Source organism: Rhamphochromis sp. 'chilingali' (assembly GCF_963969265.1).
Source record: "Rhamphochromis sp. 'chilingali' genome assembly, chromosome: 6".
In the NCBI taxonomy this organism is placed as follows: Eukaryota; Metazoa; Chordata; class Actinopteri; order Cichliformes; family Cichlidae; genus Rhamphochromis; species Rhamphochromis sp. 'chilingali'.
In genome coordinates this window covers 35173208-35196646 of record NC_137933.1, presented here as the reverse complement: position 1 = coordinate 35196646, position 23439 = coordinate 35173208, and the positions used below count along the sequence as shown (strand labels likewise).

The window sequence follows — 23439 nt, the reverse complement described above, 5'->3', positions numbered from 1 at the left end:
GCTTATTTGTTTATATACACATATACACTGCATTGTTTCCCACACTTGAGCTGTTTTCACAGAGTCTGGAAAATCTGGAGAATCTGGGCACATTTAGCACACAGCAGTTTGTTAGGGATGTTTTCACAGGGCTGCTCATTTCCAGAAAAGGTTTTGTCAGTATTGAGATCAGAATTATCTCAATACTGACAATTGCTAGGAGAAGAAGCAGCTACTTTTGGGTGCTCCCTTATTTATAATGGGCTGCAACAGCAGGTAGCCGCACATATTTAATCTGGCAGATTTTTACTCTGGATGCTTTCCTTGATGCAATCCCAAAAGGGATTTGTGTCTCCTTTCAAAATCAAACTCGGGATCTTTCACTTTTCTGGCAAATGTGTAAACCACTACAATGTGGAGACACATTTAACATGATCTGCAATAAATACGGGTGTAAATTTTTATGTGGCCTAAAAGTGTGTCGTTGACATGAGGGCACCATGAGTGTATGTTCTGTAGCACGCATTACGATTTAGTAAAAAGGAAGCTAGTTCAGCAATGTTGAACAAGCACAATGCTTTGAAAATATGCAAGAAGACTGTTCCTTCTGTCATATTGTGCAGGCTGCTGAAGAGTTAGAAGGTTACGTTACTTTACTGTTAACCTGCTAAGCAGCTTTTATTTAAAATTTCCAGTGAAAACACTCCCTAGGGTACGTTTGTGTTTACATTAGACTTCTGCTGTGGTACTGTAAATACTGCTGTGTAACATCTGTTGCAGTGTAATGCTGCTGTTGGCACCTTGTGGTAATAGAGCTACACTTTGAATTAGGTAGTCTGTCATAAGTGATGGTAGGAATTTTCCCTTTATTTTGTTTGAAGTAATAAATGTGGTAGCCTGCAAGCCGGAGTAACAATAAAGCATTCAGTATTTATTTATTTTTTCTGTGTCGTTACAACTTAACGAAAGAAAGAATATCTAGAAAAGTTCAAAGTTTTGAAGTGCATGTGCAAAATGGCTACAGACTTTAGTTGTGCAGGCAGCCTGGCCATTTTAATGGCTGGGACTAATTTAAGCATTCGATTTTCAAAGAACAAACCCATCAATGATAATTTGATTAATGGACAATCCATTGGTTATTAGTTTGACTTCTGTCACTACTACCCACTGAACACGGGGCTTTATGTCTCCGTTCCCACCTGGCTCGCTGATGTAGCCCCCTTGTTAAACTGCTTCTCCAGTGAACTTTTTTTTCACATGGACTGCAATTCCCCGTCCGTTTCTGTCTCAGACCTCTCATCTCTACTTGAGGAGCTTCCAAGAACCCAAGTCATCTTTTCCTTCTGTTCACCTCTGCATTTAACATGAACACTTGCATAACATCACCACTGAGCTCTCCTTGGTCTGTCACACCTACCATCTCATTAATGGATGTAATTAAGTCTGTACAGCCAGCCCCACACACACCTACTTGCACTGTACTTTTGAACCTGTATTGCTTTCACTTTGTTGACTCTTGCCATCACAATTGCTCAGAATAAACCTTTACAAAGAGCTCCGTGCCCCATCATTCAAAATAGGACTAGAGTAACTTGAAGGTAAATGCTGGTGATGATAAATACTTACAGAAACTACAGTCAACATTTCAAGCATCTGTTACATTTCTTCTGTCTCTCCTTAGTCAGGTGAGCAAGCCATTTTGGTGCCTTGGCAACTCGTAGAGCATGCATTGCATAGTCTGAGATTAGACCAGACTTTATCTAGCAACTCCCCTGACTTCATTAAATGCAGTCCTAATAGAGTTGATTGTCCCTTTTTAATATATTTGGTGCTACTAACTGAACAATCATCGTTCAGCTAATTGTATGAATATGGAATTTTTTTTTTTTTTTAGCTAATGTATGTTCTTATGAAAACCAAAAATGCAACGCAATTAATAATGGGGCGATCCTCTAAAAGTAGTCCAAGCAGGCTCACTCCCAGCAAGTAGTCTCTTCTTTGTCTCCAGAATGTAGGAAATGATGAAAATGACTGTAGCCTGCCTCCGCCTGCATGGATATTGAGAGGATATAAATAGCTGGGCTAGTATGAGTGTGTGCTGAGACTGGAACCGCAGCACACAGAGCTCAAACAATAAGCCGTCACCACTACCCTTCCTCCCCTCTGCTTTCTCCAGTCCAGCAGCCTCCCAGAACTCAAAGGGGGAGGTGGAGAGGAGTAGGAGGAAGGGGGTATTCTCTCTCCCTCTTCCTTTCTTTCTTTCACTTCCTGTCTCTCTGCTTTTGTAATTTGTCATCAGCGGCAAGCTCAACCCTGTCACTTGTTACGTCAGAGAAGCAGACTGGACGGCTGCCTCCTGTCTTCCCACCTGTCTGTCAGTCAGTTGGCCTGTCTGACTGTAGAGTGAGAGGGTTCTGTGTCACGCTGCTCTATTTTTTATTGAGCCAGATAAAAATAGGGGTCGACGGATTAGATACACGCATGACTCCTTTAATCTTCTGCAAAGAAAGGATGGAGGGTTTTTTTGTTTTGTTTTGTCTTTTCTTCCTCAGTTCAGACTTTGACTAGTATTTACTGTAATAATTTCTTTTAGGTTTATGCAGGTTTTCTGGTAAAATCACAACTTGCTTATGTTTAAAATTTAATTTGAAATCTTAAAATAATTTAAGCTGCAGCTGCTAAGTTCATTTTATGATTATCCATGTATTGGGCACTATTTTTAAACTGGATAAATGTTTCTGAGACCACAAAATCGCCTCAGCCTACATCACTGCAACCGTCCGTCTGTCTCTGTTGCTGCTAAATCAGAAAGTCAAAATAGGAACAAGAATTTCTGTGGGACAGTTACAGCAGCACCTCGGCTAAAAAAAAGAAAAGGTGGTGGCGATGGCTAGAAATGTTTCATGTGGCAGATGGCAGAGGGAGCCACACAGTCATAATGACTGAGTAAGCCACAGTTTCTCTGAACTTCCTTCCCTCTCTCCTGCCGCTCTGTTCTTCTTGAGATTTCAGGGTTCTCTGCAAACACTTGGAGAGAACATGGCTTTCTCTTCTGACTTCAACCTGGTATAATCCGAGAACTGTCTTTCAAGACCAAAAAAGGAATAAGTGGAGATAAAACCCTACATGTATCGATCCAAATGTATACACCACGGAGCCCTGCTTCAAAAGCTGTCACAGATTTATTACTCTCTGTGAAGATTAAAAAATAAAGGTAGTTTTTGGAGCATGTGTAGTTCCAGGGACTTCTTCATTGTTAGCCAGCTGCACTGAAAGGTTAGCCATAGTGCTGAGGGTGTTTAAGTCAAGTGATCGACAACTTCAGTTGACGCTGCCCACTCTGTCCGATTTTGGTTTTGTTGTTTGTTTGATTTTTTTTTTTTTTTCTCCCCCTCTCGTTTTGACTGGTGTGCAGACTGGATGGTGCAATCAGATGGCAGAACAGGTGTCCAGAAAATGTGACCAGCGCTGTTTTATGCAATATTAAGGTGTGATTACGCCACAACCTCAAATAAGTTTCTTACCAAAGCATAACCAAGATTCTTACCATCCACCAGCATCTCAGCAATAAAAAAATTACTTTAGTCTTCTTCCATTGCATTTAATTTTGATTTAAACAATCTAGATGGTGTGAATTAGGATTAATACATGTAGTGTAAAGGAACAAATCAGGCAGATGTTTTTAAAGCTTATATCATGGAATCAGTTTATTTTCTGTAGCTCTTTTCCTCATTAACTTAAAAGCTTTAATAGCTCTGTAGAGCTTTTAGAAGGAAGACGAAGCAATTCTAAGCTGTGTTTACACTTTGCAACAAGCTACGCAACTGTTAAAACATACACCTGAGGTGTGTGTGTGTGTGTGTGTGTGTGTTTGGATGAAAAAACGTTTACAAGAAAGTCATTTCCTCCTTTGGGTTTTATGCAAACTTAAACATATGTTGTATATTTCAGTGAATTCATGCCTTCAACTTTTCCTGCGTTTTGCCTTGTGGACCGCTGCTGCTGCTTTCTGGTGTTGGCATGTGTCAACTAGGAGCAGGTTACACCTTGGAGAGATCGCCTGTCTCTTTTTAATTTTAGATTTTAACCAGTTTAACATGTAGTTTCATATAATGGTGATGAGTGACATGACACTTCCTGTGAAGAATTATCCAAATTAACTGTCCCTAATAGGTAGGGCTGCTCAATTAATCGAATTTTAATCACGATTACGATCTGGGCTTTCAACGATCATTAAAAATGACTGAGCCGATTATTAGCCCCTCCCTCATTTATCCGCGACACCTTAAAGGCCGGTCCGTGAAAATATTGTCGGCCATAAACCGGTCCGTGGCGCAAAAAAGGTTGGAGACCGCTGATTAAGAGGACCCGAGGGAAGCTCGGAAAGCTAAGCAGAAGTTATTTGGAGAGTGACTGCCGTTGGTTGAAAAGAGAGTTTAAAAAAAAAAAAAACTTCAGTGGTGTTGCACACTATTTTATATTATTTTTTTTTAAAGTCATTGTTAACCCTTTAAAGCCGGTCAGAGCAGCACGCTCCGTTTTGCGTAACTATTTTTAAATCCCTGTAGAACCTGAACCGTGTAAGCTAGCGCAATAATTTGTTTTGCATATGAAACCGGAGGAGTTGTACTTACATCTGATGCCATCAGCTTGTCCTCGGTCACGGTTTCGTTCCACATATAGCTTTGCCTGTTTGGCTGCTTCAGCCTATAAGTCGATCAGATCAAAGTACTTTATCATCAGTGTATATTGATATGGTATATTTTCAAATGTTTTTCTCTGTGAAAAATGCCATATGCTTGTCTTTGAGAGCTAACATGTTGAATGACCCACTAGCCACTACTTTTAGTCCACCTGAAAATCAGCTGAATTCACCCTCAGTTAAGCTTTTCGGTCTTTTTGAACACTGGTTTGGTTTTAGAATTGTGGAGAAATTATGTTGTATGGTGATTTTTTTTTTTTTTTGCCTCGCCCTTGCTCTGAACAGTCAAAGTCATGTGATCAGTGAAGCATGTGGAGCCTCGGTAGTGGCTGCTTGCTGTGCTGGACGACAGCTCATCCAGATGAAGGGCATGTGGACACTGAAGCCTATTAAATGTCTGGGGAAGCTGCTTGCATCTCTAGGCACATCATCTCTCTGCATTTCCACTAATTGGTGCCTACTTCCTGCTTCCTTGTGGGGAGTCTCTTGGCACATACGAAGACAAATGCACACCACAAAGCCTGCCTGCTGCTATTTCTTCTTATGTCCATTTTAATCCCTCACCCTGTTTCTTTCAGTACAGCTTTGCACCAGTGTGCTGTTGATTTTGAAAATCAAAAGCTTATTAAAAAAACCCTGTACTTGTTTTTTTTTTTCAGACACTTGTCCTCTGATGGGATGACTCTGTTGCCAAATATTTCTGTTTAACTGTCATCCCATTGGACTTGCTGTATGCTGTGATCTAATAACGACATTGTTTGGTTAGTTACTGCCCCTTCTTTTTATTCTTGTTTTTCTTTCTAAAAATTGGCTTTTAACATTTTCTGTGGGGTTGTATTTTTGAAACTCAATTCGAGTGCAAAGCTCACAGTTTGAACAGCCAGGCGGTCAGGAAGTGATGGATTAACTGTTCACTCTACAAAAGCTGTATTTTTTTAGTTTAAGCTTATACTGTATATTTGCATACCCAGTAGGTCACATTTCCATATTTCCCTGCCTTTTTTTTTTTTTTTTTACACAATACAAATACAATACAAACTTTGTATTGTGTCTGAGTTGAGGTTCGATAGTCACAGCTGCACTACACTTACTGCCATAATTGTAATAACTCCATGTGCTAGAGATAAGACATTACTGTTGATACGTCATTGTTTAAAAATATACAGTCTGTTTATTTACTCTACACAAAATGAGGTTAGTAAATAGTGTTTATACATATATAAACTCATTTGTTCAGCAGCATATATTATTAAAAACACTACAATTTGGTTCAAGCCCAGGCACCACCAAACTGCTCTGTTGGGCTGTTAAGTCCAGGGCCTTAGCCCTTTTTGTTCCTTGGGTGCTGCATCATGGCTGTCTGTGCTCTGCTCTCTGCTTCTTCCTTCTCTTCTTGTTTCCATAACACTTTATCTGCTGTCAGTTAAATGCAGAATTTAATAGTTTGGTTGTTTTCTTTCTGTCTGTCTGTCTGTCTGTCTGTCTGTCTGTCTGTCTGTCTGTCTGTCTGTCTGTCTGTCTGTCTGTCTGTCTGTCTGTCTGTCTTTCTTTCATCTGTCAGTAATTTATCATCAACTCACTTTTAATTTTACAGTAAAACATGTAGTCTAATTTAGTTCAGCATTATATGTTTTTGGTTGTAAATGGAAGCGTAACAGGGTTTTGGGGTAGTGTGTAATGGCCTGCCTTTGTCTTCTTAATTTGTTGATCATACACATCTGTGCACAACTAGAAATAATTTTGAACCTGCAACCCAAGTTGGCTTATAACGCTGTGGCTTTTCTTCAAAACAGTCAGAGAACCCAAAATAGTCTGACGCATGAGCAGGCCACAACTCTGTTCCACGCCACAAACCACCAGACTGCTAATTTTGTAGTTCAACCCTGTTTGTTGGTTTAGCAGTAGCTTACTAGTTATTAATGTTATTACAAGTTGGCTGGTTACAGCAGGCCAAAACGGCACTCATGGCACTGGGACATGTCCAAATGCTCCAGGTGGGCAAATGCCACCGTGTCCTGACTTTGACAAGAATGAACAATGCCTAATGTATGTTCACATTTGCAGTGTTTATTTACTACTACTGCTTCAGTGAATAATTCAAATTCACACAGTATTAGCTGCTGCAGTTACACGTTGCAGTTTACACGTAGATTTGTTCAGTCTTTTTTACGGAAACCAAAAGACCCACAACATTTTTTTTTTTGTGTGCACCAGCTCTTCCTTGTCTGCACCTCATTTCTGTTCTGTTCTTAATTGCCCCCATAGATGAGTTTTATTAGTTAATGTCACTAGATGCTTGGTAGGTCCAAGCATGCCAGCTGCATCAGTGTGTGGGTGAACATAAACATAGATCAAAAGCACACACTCACTGACAGCAACTAGTTTTTTGGTAGTTCTATAAGCTTTTAATTTTTTGAAGTTCGAAACAAACTGACAGTGTCTGCAGTTAATTTACCCAACATATATTCATGTGAGTAAGATGGGGTCTTTCAAGAAGTCATAAATGATGAATAATTTATTTGATTAATTGCCCCCTTTTAGTAAGACTACTAAGTAAAAAGCTGTTTTTGCAAAATATAGATTTTGTTTGGAGTCCTGCCAAAAGACGCAGAGTTTGCGCAGAGTTTGCGCAGCGTCGAAAACTAGCAGTTCCCAAGAACCAACACACAGCTGGAATTTAAAACATGCAATGCACTGAAAACACTTTGTGTTGTGAATGGAGCTTTCTTGGCACCAGATTGAATAGCATTACCTGACTAACCAGTCTTGGAATTCTTTGGGAATGTTGTTTACAAGTTTTATGTATAATGCTCTTCTTTGTTGAGTGTGATGGGAGCTGTGGCATAATGCTGTCTAAGTAAATAAAATTTAAAATTGGCTGTTTAACAGACAGAAATCTAGGTCAAGCTAAGTTGCCACCCCCAAGTCAAAAAAAAAAGAAGGGAAAAAAAAGACTTTAATAAGTTCCTGTAGAAGCATTACTGTTAGATTGTAATCTGTGGATGGCCTTGGGCCTGCTGTGGACTTGAGCTTGCATAACCCAAGGCTTTGTCACAGTAATTTTAGAAATCAACAACAGCAATCTCAGTTAAACACCAGCCTTCTCTGGTGATTTCTGTTTAAGCTCTTATTTATCCAGGAAAACTGACATGGCAGCAATCAGTTGAACATTCTCATAGTTGCAGGCAAATGATAGGTGTCTAGTAAACCAGTGCTGCATTTCTTGGACTGAGTCAAATAATAAGAGCTGGACTAGAACCATAAGCTTAATAGAGGTGGGAATCACCATACATCCCACGATACGATATTATCACAATACTTAACGCACAATACGATATTATTGCAATTTTTTAAAATATTTTGCGATATTCAGATTCTGTACATAAAGGTAAACTTTATCAATATTCATTTTATCTAATAACAAAGTCTCACACTCAGTCTTTCTCTCATTTCAGTTTTATTGTTGACAAACTGAACGGTTTGTATTACAGTCTAGTCCAACTTAACTGAATGCAACCATCTGGTACAATTATAGCTATTCTGAACTATGCAATTTATGAAAACTATGCAGCCCATTCAGCAACTGAAGAATTTGAAAGTAAATTAAAACAAAATATAATTTTACATTAAATAAAAAAGTTTTAAACTTAATTAAAATAAAACATGTTTTAAATTAAAATAAGTAAACTGTCATGTTTATTGCTGCCAAAAAACAAGTTAAACACATTTGGACAGTGAAGGAATGTCAGGATTCTTGCTCAGAAAAAGGAGCTGATCAACATGCTCTGAAGTCAGAGTTCCAGTCCACAAAAACTTTTTTTGTAACAAAATATCGATTTCTGCTGTCCTTGTATCGATACATTATTAGCAAACAAAATATCACGATACTACACAGTATCGATTTTTTTCCCCCACCCCTAAAGCTTAATGGACAAGATTTTAGCTTGCGACCAAAGCAAAAATATGCTCTTGTAGCTTCCATGTTGGCACTGCCCAAAGAGGTTTTGGTCTTCCCCAAAAAGAAAATGACCAGGACTATATTTGTTTTTCAAGTTGGATATCAATTGTTCAAGCATAAAATATATTTTTGTTTATTAAATAATGAACAGTAACACAGACTCTGTATCTTAACTAAATGCCATCTAATTGTGCTTGCATACATACTTTTGCCTGGCCAGCTCATCCAAGAGACTCTATTGAATTCCCAGTACAGGATAGGCAATACACACAATCACTCCAATGTATCCTGGGTCTGCTATGGGATGTCCAGTAGGAAATGCCCAAAACACCCCACCTAGGAGGTCTTCAGGAGACATTGTTGTCAGATGCTTCAACATTGTCAGTTGGCTACTTTAGATGTTGTCTAATAGCAGTTCTACTCAGAGCCCCTTCTGAATGAGTGAACTGCTCACTATATTTCTAAAACCAAGCCAAGACACCTCTCAGAGGAATCTCATTTGTGCCCAGTTTTTTATATCCACTCTTTAGCCAAAGATCATAGCTATACAGTTTATATACATTTGGACAGGAACATTTTTGATTCTGTACATTATCAAAATAAATTTTAAATAAAACCACTCAGATGCAGTTGAAGTGCAGACGTTTAGCTTTAGTTCAGTGAGCTGAACAAAAAGATTGCATAAAAATATGAGAAACAAAATCATCTTTGAACACAATCCCATCAGGGGGCTATAATTAGAACAATTGGACAAATAAAATAACTGAAAATAAAATGTTAATTTTTTAAATACTTGGTTGAAAACTCTTTGCTGGCAATGACAGCCTGATGTCTTGAACTAATGGACATCACCAGATGCTGGGTTTCCTCCTTTTTAATGCTCTGTCAGGTCTTTACTGCAGCAGTTTGTTTGTGGTCTTTCTTTCTGATGTTTATTCTTAAACCAGTGAAATCATGCTTGGTTGGGTTAAAATCGGGTGACCTATTTCGCCATTCAAAAATATTCCACTTCTTTGCTTTAATAAACTCCCAGGTTGCTTTGGCTGTTGTTTTGGGTCATTGCCCATCTTTATTATAAAACTCCGCCCAATCAGTGTGACCGCACGTAGCTGATTTGATAAGACAATATGTCTCTGAACATGTCAGAATATCATCATTAAACACTAGTGTCTTCAGTGCCACTGGCCATGCACGCCCAAGCCATCACATTACCTCTGCTGTGCCTTACAGATGTGGTATGCTTTGGATCACAACTGATACAACTTAACTGATAATTAATGACATAACGTAGGAATTACCCACACCTGCCCATAAAATAGCCTTTGAGTCAATTGTCCAAATACTTTTGGTTCTTTAAAAAAAAAAAATGGTGGCACATGTTAAGGAGCTCAAACTCCTAAAGCCTTCATCGGGTTTGAATGTGGATACCCTCAATTGAAAGCTGAGAGTCTACACATTATGTCCATGTCCATTAAATAACTCTAATTGAAATATCTTTCAGTAAATGGGTAAAAAAAGAAAAAAAAGAAAAGAAAACTTGTGTCAGTGGTTAAATCAGTTCAAGTACCCTGAGGTTTTGCTCTCTGCAATCACTAAATAGTGATTTTAATCTTTTATATCTAGATGACACAAATTTCCCAGTATTCTAAGAACTGTGAATTCGAAAATGCACTTTAACTCCAACATTATTTTATGTCAGAATCAGTCTCTTGCATTTCACTTCTTATGAAATTATGCAATAGGAAAATTTCTATATTGGAACAAATTACAACTTCTTAAAGCAAATGAACCAAAAATGTGTTAAAATGAACCAATAACACAATTAGAGACCCTACGTCAGTGTTACATTTGTTTCAAAGGAAACATTTGTTAATTCTGTTTTGACATTTTTGGTCTTTTTCTCTCTCTTTTTTCTTTTTAATAAAATGAAGCAATAGATTATTTTGCAGTAACTGTCCTGTCCGCTGACGTGGGGGTGTATGAATCATCTTTTGTTACCGCTATCTCAGTTGTCTTTTTTTCAGAGCTGATTTGTGAAGTATAGACACCATATAATAAAAACCCAGTCCTGTCATAGTTTTTGATAGTTCTTTGTATCTGTGTTCTGTGGTGCGCTGAGCAACAGCTCTTCAGGAATCAGGTTGGGGGTGTATAGTACAGAAACAAGAGTTAACATCGCTGTATTCTCTGAGGTCATGGAAAATGCAGAAAGTTGTCTAAGAGCTTCGATGCACTGAAATATTAATGTGGTGAAACAAGATCATACAGGCATATTGTAGATGGGAGGCGAGCACTTAATTTCTTTAATCTACATCCACCAAAGTGCAGTAGGTTGCAGGAGCTGATATGAATCACAAAGGTTTAAAAAGAACAGGATGGCACACACAATGCAGGTTAGAATACAAACGACACATAAAATAAAACCATAACATTATTACTGGCATCTGGCACAGCAGAGAGAAAAGCAGCGCTGCATCAAAGCCTACTGTTACATCACTTGGTGTGTTGCCATAACACTCAGCTCCTGTCACACAACGGAAGACAATTAGGAGGAGGGGCATGGAGAAAGAAGTGATTTGCATTCATGTGTGGTACATGTGGTACTTGGGGGGGTTGTGAGCCTGAATTAAAAATGTACTCTTTGATGTGATATTTGAACAGCCATACACTTGAACCATTTCTCTTTACAAGATTTTGTTGTTTGTGCTTATTGCTCATCTGGCCAGGATCATGGTTCATATTTACATCAGGCTAAAGGAAAACTGAAGGTTCACATTCCTAGGCTAGTCTGTTATGGATAAACATTTTAAGCAAAAATAAAAGCAAGGGAAAAAAAAAAAGTAATATTCACCGGGAATTGTTTAACTCACTTAAACTTTAAATTTATAAATGTATTGTGTATACTGTCTTGCTAAATTAATTTAACACAAATTTCAAGTGTGTTTGGTTTTTGGTTTTGGATTGGCTTTCTCTGGTTCCACAGCACATGAACACATTGGCTTTTTATCCAGTCCACTCGATACAAGGGCACGCACCAGGTAGAATTTCTTGCACAAAGTAGTACTATGTTAATCAAAAATCCTGTTTCAGAGGAATCGAAGATGTTCCGTGTCTTGACATCTGATAAATCGTCACACTGTGCCAGAAATTGTAGCTGCTTACTCAAGCACACTTACCTATGTTTTTGTTTTTGTCTTGTTTTTAAATCGGATGCCATTGTCAGACTGAGCACAGTCTTGGGCTTTTACACAGATACTCAGCAAGAATACTGTACAGTATAATTGCACTCTCTGGACTGCCTTTCCCAGTATCAAACATGTATGTTGATGCAGGTATGTGTGTTAGAAATATATAGTCTGCTCTGTGGGACTAAGTGTTGGTGTTATTGCTCAAATGTTTTCAGTAGAAAATTGAATTGACAAAGACAGAGGCCCTTATTGAGGACCACTTGATGAACTTATGGAGAGTGATGTGATCAGTGAAACGTTGAAGCTCTTGAATAGCTTGCAGCTATTCCTCAGCGCTGGAGCAAGATAAGAATAGCACTCACTTGTCTCCTTTCCATTGACTAGCAAGTGTGGCTGCTCTGTTCCAGCAGGGTTGCTTTAGATGTAAAGAATGGTAAAGGGAAAAGAAGTACCCTCTGGGTTCACAGGAGCAGCCTGGCCTTGGATATATTTGGCTCTGTCAGTTTGCATACTGCTCTGCAGTGGTCTGCAATTAGGCTGTTTCCTGTTTCAACACAGGATATGGTAGGGCTGTGAAGCTTTGCTATAGATGCTCTTAGGGAGAATGCCAGGCTCTTTGAAGGAGATGCATCATATTCATGGATCTAAAATTACACAGAGCTCTGTTATTTCATAAGTTGGGGGAATCGCCTGCTTATGCTCAGTGAAATATAATCCAAGTGAAAGCTGTAGGTTGTTTTTCATCAAGTCCATCTACAATACATAGAACAAGTCACAGTCCAATTTGAAGGGTTTTTTGTTGTTGTTGTTGTTGTTTTTCCCCCAGTACTGACCTCTTTTAAATTGATTTTATTTTAAAGTTAGGTTTAGACCATTTAAAATTAGTCTAAAGATCAGCAGTGTAGACATGTTCACATTGGTATCCAAATACAGCCCTTTCCTGCCTCCATAAGAACCACTGGAAACTGTTCGTCAGCAACTTCCTCCTACTTACGCTCCACCCTCCGTTTCAACTTGCTGTTTTCTGGACTGGACGGAAGTAAGATGCTTGAATGGAGCCTACCGTGAGAGACCTGCACCTAGTGTTACTTCTGCTTCATTATAACAACGCTGTGTTGTGTAAGACTTTGTGCAGTAGAAAATTAAAAAAGTAATCTTTTAAAATGCAATGTGGCAGTTAGGGCTGGGCCATATCATACCTTTCACGGTAATACCGGTATAATGTTCGGCAACGATAAGAAAATGAAATATCGCGATAGGATATGGGTAAAACGCACATGCACAGTGCCTTTGTTTTCATATGCACATGGTGGAAAAAGCATGGCGGAGAATGAGAAGGGCGAAAGCGGATCGTTGAATGAAACGGATGAATCAGAATTGGTTTTTAAAAATGCTGCAACTTCAGTGGTGTGGAACTGGTTTGGCCAGCACTATTTTTGGTAGAGCATGCTAGCGGGCCGTCGTTATTACAGTGTTTTTTGGAAAATACGGCACACTTAAAATCAATCCTTTGATTTTTCTGAAAATCGACAGTGCCCTTTATAATCCCGTGTGCCTTATGTATGAATTCTGGTTGTGTTTACTGACCTCGAAACGATTTTATGTGGTACACGGCACTCGAAAATCTGTCAAATCTTTTAGTACGACTTTGCTAAACTACGAACCCGCACAGCTTGATGGATTGTCGGAGCATTACGGCTATATTAGGCAGGAGCCTCGCAGAGTGATACATACTGTGCTTCAACATAATATTACCGTGTTGTGCGTGTATAACCTCTTTTTAAGTTCTGTGGATATTATACATGGTTATGCTGAGGATATGTCGGCCAATTTCAACTGGAAATGCCTTTTGGTTAAACTGTCAGCAAGGAATTTGCATTTGCACTGTTAAATTTTTATTTAACTTTAATGCACATAAAAAACACCTGCTCGTTTAAGTGAAAATACTTTGATCGTTTTTTGTTTGTTTTTTTTGCACTAATAAAGTTGAGGAGTTGTAAAGTATTTTGTCTAGTGTCAATTATATTGTCAGTTATATCGTTATCGCAAATTTTCAAATGTATATCGTGATAAATATTTTTGGTCATATCGCCCTGCTCTAGTGGCAGTTAAGCACTTTAATAAAATGCTTTCTTTTTTTTAGACAGTAAGTAAACTTATGATTGCTACTGTGCAATGATTGCATTTGGTTATTGTCTTAAAGCGGCAGTGGGTTCTGGGTTTGAATTAACCGAAGCCTTTGTGTGTTGACTTTGCATGTCCTCTCCATGTTTACAAGAGTTCTCCCCAGATACTCTGACTTCCTCCAACAGTCCAAAGGCATCCATGGGTTAGGTAAATTGGCATTTCTAAGTTGGTCAGACGTGAGCATGAGTGGTTGTCTGTTCATATTAACCCTGCGATGGATTGATGACCTGTCCAGTGTGTCCTGTTCTCTATAAGAGAATGGATAGATTGGCGTTTTACGTTATTTTAATCCTTTTTTTTTTTTTTTTAAATTTAAATCACATTCGCCCTAATCTCTACTAACACTTTGTAGCAGACACCATCCACTAATCTGTCAGCCATGCTAGCTGTAGAGTGATCAGATCAGTGCTAGAGTTGTTGGAACTGTTTCATTTGGGCTGATTAACCAGCCAGTGAGATATGCTTGTGACTTGCTTTTGTGGCTGTTTGTGTTCTTATTGTTATGACATACACTGTGATCATTCAGCAGTTTTTATATAATACATTTGTTGTCTTTCTAATGCCTTTATCTTTATGTCTTACAGCTCTCATGGTACTAGCTGAACAGTGACCGCTACCTGCCTGAGGACACCTGCTGCCAAATTCCCTTCATCATGTCTGGGATCCATGTAAGTGAAGAACATATTGCTTTTTTCCACCTTTGCTTGCACACTTTTTGTGTCCACGTGTAATAGAATTAAAAATCCTCTTCCTCTCTATATTTCAAAGAATCTGTTTGAAATGAAAACTCAAGATTCTCTCATTAGCATGTTTTAGTTGTTCTGGATGGTTACAAAGTCTATAAAAGCTTTAGATCTAACTCTTTTCCCAGTTATGAATCTAATACATTTGTTTTGGGTATCTGCTGGTATCACCCCAATACCAGTTTTACATTAATACACTGTACACTCCTGAGGAAGAGACCTTTTTTTATTTTATGTATCGGGCATATCAGGTTTCAGTTAAAACTGCTTTCCTAACTTTATCCAATTTAATGAATTGGTATTTTTCTTTAGTAAATTTTAGGTGAATAAAAATGAGAAACAATGGTTGACCCCATTTATTTGCTCTACTCTCAGTTCAGTGCAGCGAGTCTTCACTGCGTACTACTGTCATTTATGATTGCCATAGTTTCTTTTTACCCTGCTCTCACTGAGTGCACCTGCGCTCACTCACACGTGCATCACATGTGGAGTGGAGCTGACAAGATAGATGAAGTGAAATAATATTAATCACGCTGACAAGAGCACATTATGTAACTGAGTGCAGTAAAGGCTTCCCAACAAGTCTTAAAGTGAACATAACGATGACACATCATAATCGTCTGAGCTTTTCTGTCACATCAAGCAGCTGGCCCACAGGTTACAGTTCAGTCAAAAACTAATGTAACCACACAAAGAAAAGCTGCTAGCATAACATTGTGAAATACCACCAATACAGACATCTGATCTTCCAACAGCACTATTCTTACTTTAGATATGAATACATGTGCAACTCTTCCAAATAAGTTCCCGTGGTTTTGTTTACAAATCATTAAATTAATAATGCCTTTCTGTAAAGATAGAAAAGTTTCCTCACGTCTTCAGTTGCTGCATTACGTTTGCCCTCTGGAGGTTAATATGTCCAAGCAACAGTTGTCTGGTTTTGTTAATGTTGTTTAATGTGGATGACAAGCATCTCTCTCTCTAGATTAAGACAACACTGTAGCATACTCCTCCTTGATCTGCCAGAGGTTTCTTGATGCTGTGATCACAGCACTTTTTAAAACTTCAAGACTTTAACTTTTGTTTGATCCTTCTTCTATATTCTGTCTAATCGTAAACTGAAGCTTCCTATTAGCACAAAGCTGGAAGTTCAAATTGCACGTATCTGAGTTATACTGACAACTACTTTTAACTTCTCTTTTTCTTGTCAATATTTAAATAGTAGAATTTTATTTAGGAAGATTAAGAATTGCATTTTGCTTAACACTTTAAATATGTAACCATCTTGTGAAATATAATTGCATCAGATGAATGAAATCTAGCTGATTATGCTTTTTTGCACTTATTAGCTTTTTTTAATGTTTTCTCAATCAGTCCAAGTTGTAGCTAATAATAGTTTCATTATTCTAGATATTTAAGCATCAAAATTCAAAGCTTTGCAGAAGTATAAATGTAAAGTCCTCTGTAAAGATTGACAATGTAAGGATGGGGGTGGAGACTGTAGAGGTGGAGTAAGCAAATACAATAAACTGACTTGTATATCGCCCAAGAGGTGAATTCGAGGTGGATGATCTACATCCTCTTCTCGAGCGCTTCCCTCTTAGGAAACAACACAAGGAAAACATGCTGCTGTTAAAAATATATGAACGCAACTTGGTGTTAAATTTAGCCGTAGTTTTCTTCCCCAGCTGTTTTGTGTGTTGCATGAGGCTATGTCTTAAATTACTTAAGAGCCGCAAGGAAATTTCCCCCAATGACACATTAGGTCTAGCAGAGCCTCAGTTTAATAAAGTTCTTTTCTTGATGTGACCACATGGAAATGAAGGCTATGGGAGATGCAATGGTTTTTGGGGGTTTTTCTGTGTCACGGCAGCCATCAAACTCGTAACGCTCTATTGACTGCGATAGACACATTCACAGCCTCCACTGCAAATAAAGCAGCTTGTTCAAGGGCTCTACTCGCTCACTCACACCTGCTGCTTTGTTCTCTGGCTTTGTCATTTCACGTTATTGAGGCATGATAGTGATCATACCGCTTTGCTGATCTAACAGTGCGAGCTGAATGCTCTGTTTTCCTTTCTTTTCTGTCATTTATATGTGATTCTTGCAGCTGTGGCTTTTAGACAAGTCAAGATTGATAGTGAGTGCAACTATATGGCAGAGCTTTAGCTGAGGTTCAAAGTCACTGCAGTGGAGTGAACAGGCAATAATTCTCACTGAAAGCACATTGTTTTGGGTACACACATACACAGGTATTTATTTTTTTCTCTCAGGGTTATTTTATCTCTAAGCAGGTACAGGTTTGGCAGGGCTATGCTGGGAATAAGCTGAGGTCAGCAGATTTAATAAACCCTACTGTTTGGTATCTAGGAAGGAGATCTGCCTCATCCGGTTTTTGTTTTACAAGCATAAACAAAATTAACCCATGGAGTGGTAACTGAACTCTAAATGTCTGAAAATGGAAAAATATCAAGTTTGAAATGAGATTCTTGAATTTAAATGTCCTCCATGCTTGTTTGAGTAGCTTGAAACGGTCAACAACTCCCATCTCAACACTAGTTAAATTTATGCGATTAAATGGTGAAATTTCCTTTAAATTACACATTTAAATGCTTTTTAATGGTAGACATGTTTATCAAGCTGATGTCAATTGGCAATCTAAAAGAGAAATGTATTTAGAGAAGATCTGTTTTCATTTTTCATATATAATTTTTATATATGAAAGGCTGCAGTGAGGCCCAGTGTAATGTAAACATGGACTGATCATCCAAAGCTACTTTTGATTCCAAGAATTCAAATTTGGAGCTCGAAATGAGTGTCATAGGTCCCTTTTATTTCCTTTTAGCAGATCATCCAGAAAAATGCTTATTTGGATATCAAAGCAGAAAAACATTTTGGCTTTAGACACTTAGGTGTTATATAGGGTTTTATGCCCGTGATTCATGGGGAGGGTACTACCATTACACAAATAAAGTTGCTGCTTTATACAGTTACTGCTTCTATCTGATATGTTATTGCAGTCTTAACATTTTTGTCAAGATTCAAATAACTACCTTGGGGTGCATTATCTCTGCCTTTCAAGTGTGCAATATCGAGCACAGCTCAGCCCAGACAAATTATTGCTTACTATCTATGCCACACCTTTTGTTCATGCACAACATTTAACGTTTAATTTTTAGATTAATAAACTCTTTTAATGACTGAACAGTGGCTCAGTGTTTAGCACAGTAATCTCCCAAGTAGGGATGGGTATCGTTTAGGTTTTATCGGATACCGGTGCCAAATCGGTACTTTTGAAACGGTGCCGGTGCTCAAACCGGTGCTTAAAGAATGGAGAACACAAAATTGGTCCAAAAACCTCTCATGTTCAGCTGTTTTTTGTAAAAAGATAACAATGTTAGCCTTTTCTGCAGCTATGGGGCATATATGGTATCACTCTTGGCTGGAAGCAGTGCTTAAACAATGGAAAAAACACAAACTTTGTCCAAAAACCTCTCATGTTTAACTGTTTTCCACTTTTTCTTTGGTCATTTTAGCCTTTTTGGCCAGGGTGAAGGGAGTATCTGCCATCAAACAAGAAGACAGCTGCATGTAGCTATGATGATGTTTGCTAGTTCACCTTACATGCATTAATGTAATAACGTGGTTAGCCTACTCAACGTAAATTACACACGAACAACATTTAGCTACTCACGCAGAAAAGAACGGCTGCTGCTGCCATCATCATCCGTCATCATTTCTGCTACACTGGCAGGGCTAGGGGCCAGGACTCTCCTCTTCGTGTTTTTGGGGGATGTTGCATAACAGGCAACCCACCCGCAGTAGATGCGCTCGTGTGAGGTCTCACTTCTGGGCTTTTAAAAAAAACGCTATGCATCGCCAGGTGTTTCATCGGATTTGAGGTGTTACCTCCTTTGACAGTATCACAGTATCAGCTTAAAGCACTTGTTGCAGGCTGCTGAGTTTGCATATTTTGCTGTGAAGTACAGCCAGACTTTTGACCGCTTCGGCTTGGACATTTTTAATCTGTAGCTCTGCTCTAAAAGAACGTACGTACCTGGGCCCGCCTACTATTCTCGGAAACGTAAAATGATTGGCTAGAAGTGTATCACAGCTCAGGAAAAAAAAGCACCGAAATAAAGCACCGAAATGTGCACTGCTTTTCGGTCTGGTTACTACCGTTTATGTCAGAACCGGTGCCATCATGGCACCGGACACCGGTACCCATCCCTACTCCCAAGTTTCCATGAAAGCTCCAGTTTCTCTAAACATGGGGAAGAAAATTACTTGCTAGGTTAATGTTCATACTTCCTGTACTGCACCAGGAAACTACTGCAAAAAGTGTTACTTACGATTTTATTTGTTGAGGCCTTATTGGATTTGAACAGATTTAACACGGTCCTGAAAGATTTGAAAAGGGAAAACAAACAACATAAGAAGAGTAAACTCTCTAAAGAAACATTCAGAATAAGGACTGTAATGCTGGCAGGCTTTGGTTTTAATAAGTGGATCCTAGTCTCATAACACTGTGATTAGGACTTGTTCTCGCCCTCCCCAATTGCCTCTCCACCTCTAAACTCTTTTATTGTGTTCTGTAATTTGTTTCATTTAGCTCCTTATGAGTTACACCTCTAGATAATGTTGGTTCCTCTGTGTTTTCTATAATCTAGGTACCATGGTCGACTGGCACAGAGTGTGTAGCCAAGTATAACTTTCAGACTGCCAATGAACAGGACTTACCCTTCTGTAAAGGAGACGTACTGACCATCATCGGAGTCACCAGGGTAAGAAAACAAGTGCCTTGAATATGGTTGTTCTAACTAAACCCACAGAGCTGCCATCCTAGCAATTATTATTCAGTGAATAAGTTACTGTTTAAGCTGTTTCTGTTTCTTCATGGGTTTTCACAGTTAATAGGGTTGTTTTTTTTTTTTTTTTGGATTGTTCACCAATGATTGGACTTGTAAAATGTTCTCTGTATGTTAAAAACAATATACAGATGTATGCAGAGATGTAAAAGGACATGGATTTGTCTTCATTCTTGAAATGTCAGCAACAGTACCTATAACAGGATTTGTGCAGTATTTCATGAGACAATCCTAGTTTTTTGTACTTTAAGTCAGAAGACAAGACAACCAAAAGTTTTGTCCCTAACAAAGTAGTTAGTTTATTCATTTGTATGACAAATGACAAGACAAATAAAGAGCTACATTTAAAAAAAAAAAAGTGTATCAGCTTTTAAAAAGGTGCAATGAACTTAATCCTATCAAACAGCTTTATTGCTTCAGTTGGTGAGTTTCCTTTTAGCTAGAGGCACTCGCTGGTTTCTGTTGATGCAACAGCTTGTGCCCACAAATATCTGATGGGGCTGAAGTGGATTTTGGCTTTTATTCTCTACTGTGTCTTTCTGTGTTGTGTTATCTCTAAGGTACAGAAGTGTTCCTTACCCACAAAATGACTTGGTATAAAAATGGTACCCCGCCTTAGTTATGGTATTTCAGCTGTGTTGTGGTGTGTTCGACTGTTTCAGGATCCAAACTGGTACAGAGCAAGGAACCAGGTGGGCAGAGAGGGCACCATCCCAGCTAACTATGTCCAGAAAAGGGAAGGCGTCAAGTCAGGAGGGAAACTCAGTCTTATGCCGTGAGTACTAGAATGGATAATCCCAGTTAAACTGTCATGTCTGTGTGTTTGTGGTGTTTTGCATTTATTTTTAAGACCATACAAACATTTTTTTAATGCAATGTAAGAGGATAAAATACTTTTTTTTTTTTTTTTTTTTTTTTTTGTAGGATTGCAGAACTGTTTCATTCTGAAATAACATTTTAGGAAACTACCAAAGTTCTCCAGGATTGCGACAGAATACAGTTATAATCAAAATACTAATGGTCTGTGTCTTGTATCTCAGACATCTTTATGTATGAACAAGTTGTTATAGCCCGATTCACTTTTGTCTCCTGCTGTGAGAGGGAGAAATTAGTCTTGACTTCAAAAGATGAAAATTCCCTGTCTTCTGTTGTCTGTGTCAGACACCCATAGAGGCTACAGCCAGCTGTGCACTAGATTTGAGTGACATTTCGGGCTCTTTGAAAATGCAGCTATTCAAAACGAGGAAAACATAACGAGAGGCATATTCAAATGAAAGGAGACAGGAAAGCCGAGCTGCTGCAACCGAGCTATGAGCTATAAGATGTTGAAAGCTGTGAGAGCTGCCAGACCATTTGTGTTTACTCTTGAGATGGTAATAAACAAGTCTTAAAACTTTGCAAAGCAGAAGAAAGTTCTTAATTTCAGTAGGAAGTACATGAATTGCAAGAAGAGAATGGTAAGTTGGACCTCAAAGTTGTGGTTTTTTGTAATGGGCATAGTTAAGTTAATTAAGTCAAAGATAAAGTACAGATTGTATTTCAGTTTCTCAGTGTTTCCAGTATTGGAAGTATCTAATTTTCTTTGACAGTAAGGAGTTATATACATAAGCTGCTCATTTATTTCCTTGTACCTTTCAAACCTCGTGCAGCAACAATGAACTCTTCTCGTGCTCCTAGAAGGAAATCATTAACACAATAAAGGTGTCAGCTGCGGATAGAAAGTGAAATGCAGTCTTGTCAGCATTGCATGTGTAGCTCAAACTATTCTTAGTGATATGTTCTTAAAATGTTGGCAGGAAACATTTATATAGACTTTTGACCCTCTTTGTCTCCCTTCATCAACTGCTGCTGAAAGCGTTGACCTCTCTATTTGCCACCTCATACCGTCTGTTCACACCATTTTAAATTCGGTTACTGTGTCATTCAGCTCAGGCATGTTTTGTGTGTGATATTAGGAGGCCCGGTGGTGCAGTAACTTAAAATGAGCCTTGTGCAGCTACAAGGGATTTGTGTGCACACAACAACACTGATTATTAAAGGCTAACGTGGGGAACAGCTGTAATTAATCTGTAGCTCAGAATGAATTTAATGAAACTTGTTTTCAGCCATAACCAAATGTCCTTCTCAGAGTTGCTTTTCTAAAAGAAAGGAGGAAAGAAGAAGAGGGTGCTATGAAACTAACTCACTGCTCTTTGACTCCCAAATATTCAGCATGCTTTCACATCCTGACCTTCTGCTCTAATTGCTGCCTTTGAGATCACTGCATAGTTCAGTGTTTTAACTCAAGTCATCAGAAGTCGTTTCTCTGTATCCTGCAGGGACTTTTGGATTTTTTTATGAATCATCAGCAAATGTCTCGGAGAGGACCTCTCCCTCTCTTCTGGGTTACGTAAGGGTTCATCTGTGGTTTTCTGCTTTAACGTTCACCCGTATCGGTTGATACTCGGCTGTAGATACAGCGCTTGCCTCCTTTACTTGACTCTGCTCCATCTACTGCCCTCATGTGGCAGATATCTGACCCATGTAACCAAACCACCCTAAAGAAAGCTGGCGTATTCATCTGCGCTGTCCTACTCATTCCTTCCAAGTTGTGCTGAACATGTTGTTCACTTTTATTTCAATATGATGTCATTTCTGAAAACTGCGGTTAATTTCTGGAGACAAAGCAGCAAGTGTGTGTCTACCACTGGGCTTTGTGTTACTGGGGCCATCCACTCTTGGCGCCTGCTCTCGGATTATTGGGAGTTAAAGAGCTTCTCTCCATCGGAGAAGCTCCCTATTCTGATCTAATCAACTCGAGCCATGTTAAGCAGCTTTACCACAAGGGCCTCTGCTGTCTGAGGAGACCAAGTGGAGTGATTGAAGAGGAGGAGGGCGTGAAAGAGGCAGCCACAGGAAAGTGGGCTAAATCATTCATAGTTGTTAATTACCACCCATTGACCAGCCAGTGCCGATAAGGAGACTTTGTCCTTTGCAATTCTTGGTGGCTAATGTGACCTTTCATACAAATAGTGGCAGAAATCAGCAGGGTACATGGGATACCCCCCTGTGTTTATGCTTAATACCACAGATCAATAGCCATGAATGGAAGGAAATTCAGAATACTGAAATAGGGTGTTAGCTTTTGTTGTAGGAAACTGAAATGTATCTAACAAAGATTAAAAAACATTTACCATTTAAGCTCGACGGAGGATGCATTATCATTGAAAAGCAACAGCAGTGTGAAAAAATTCTGTTTTTGTAACAGATGATTGTAAAGATGGTGGTTGAGTAGATCAAAGTGTGTGATCTTGCTGTCTAATCCGTCCTTCAGTAGCATATAGATGCCTCCTATCAAGCCATATGGCGAGGTTGATGCTCGTTGTGTAACAGTTAGCTTCTAAATCAGGAAGCAAGCGTTTCTTTGTTGCCACAACCAACAGAATTGTGATCGGCTTTTTAACTTAACAGGAGGTGGAGTTGGTTTTTGATCTCCCTCCTTTTCGCTACAGCGGGTGGTGAAAGTTCAATCCGTCTCTTGGTCTCTCTGACCGCAGTCGGGTATGGGTGACTTGGTTTTATCCTGCTCCCCGCCTTGTCTGAGCAGCTTTTGCATTTTCCTGTTATTGCAGTGCCTGTATGTCAGTTTCCGACTCTGCCCCAGGCTTTGTGTATGTGTGTGTGCGCATGCATGCGTGCGTGCGTTTTAGCACCATGTTTCCTGTTGTTTGGGTTCAGGTACTTTTTCACTGACTCCCCAAGATCAGACAGCCTCGCCCCTTCACCATTCAAGCTGAACAGGGTGGAAGTGCTGCTGTCGGCTTCCCATTACTGC

General features: G+C 39.0%; 1 protein-coding gene across 3 annotated transcripts in view; it reads left to right on the top strand.

The window, feature by feature from the left end:
- cskl (c-src tyrosine kinase-like) overlaps positions 1-23439 on the top strand; it is a 52086-nt gene that overhangs the window by 14966 nt on the left and 13681 nt on the right. The window contains exons 2-5 of one of the 3 annotated variants that reach the window (XM_080884113.1): positions 14106-14161; positions 14599-14682; positions 19428-19541; positions 20288-20400. In XM_080884113.1, coding sequence (XP_080740239.1) covers positions 14668-14682; positions 19428-19541; positions 20288-20400 — 242 coding nt within the window. In that variant the 5' untranslated portion in view covers positions 14106-14161; positions 14599-14667. Of the gene's footprint in view, positions 1-5340; positions 5443-14105; positions 14162-14598; positions 14683-19427; positions 19542-20287; positions 20401-23439 lie in introns of all 3 variants that reach the window. The other 2 variants (XM_080884114.1, XM_080884112.1) reach the window with 2 other exon arrangements.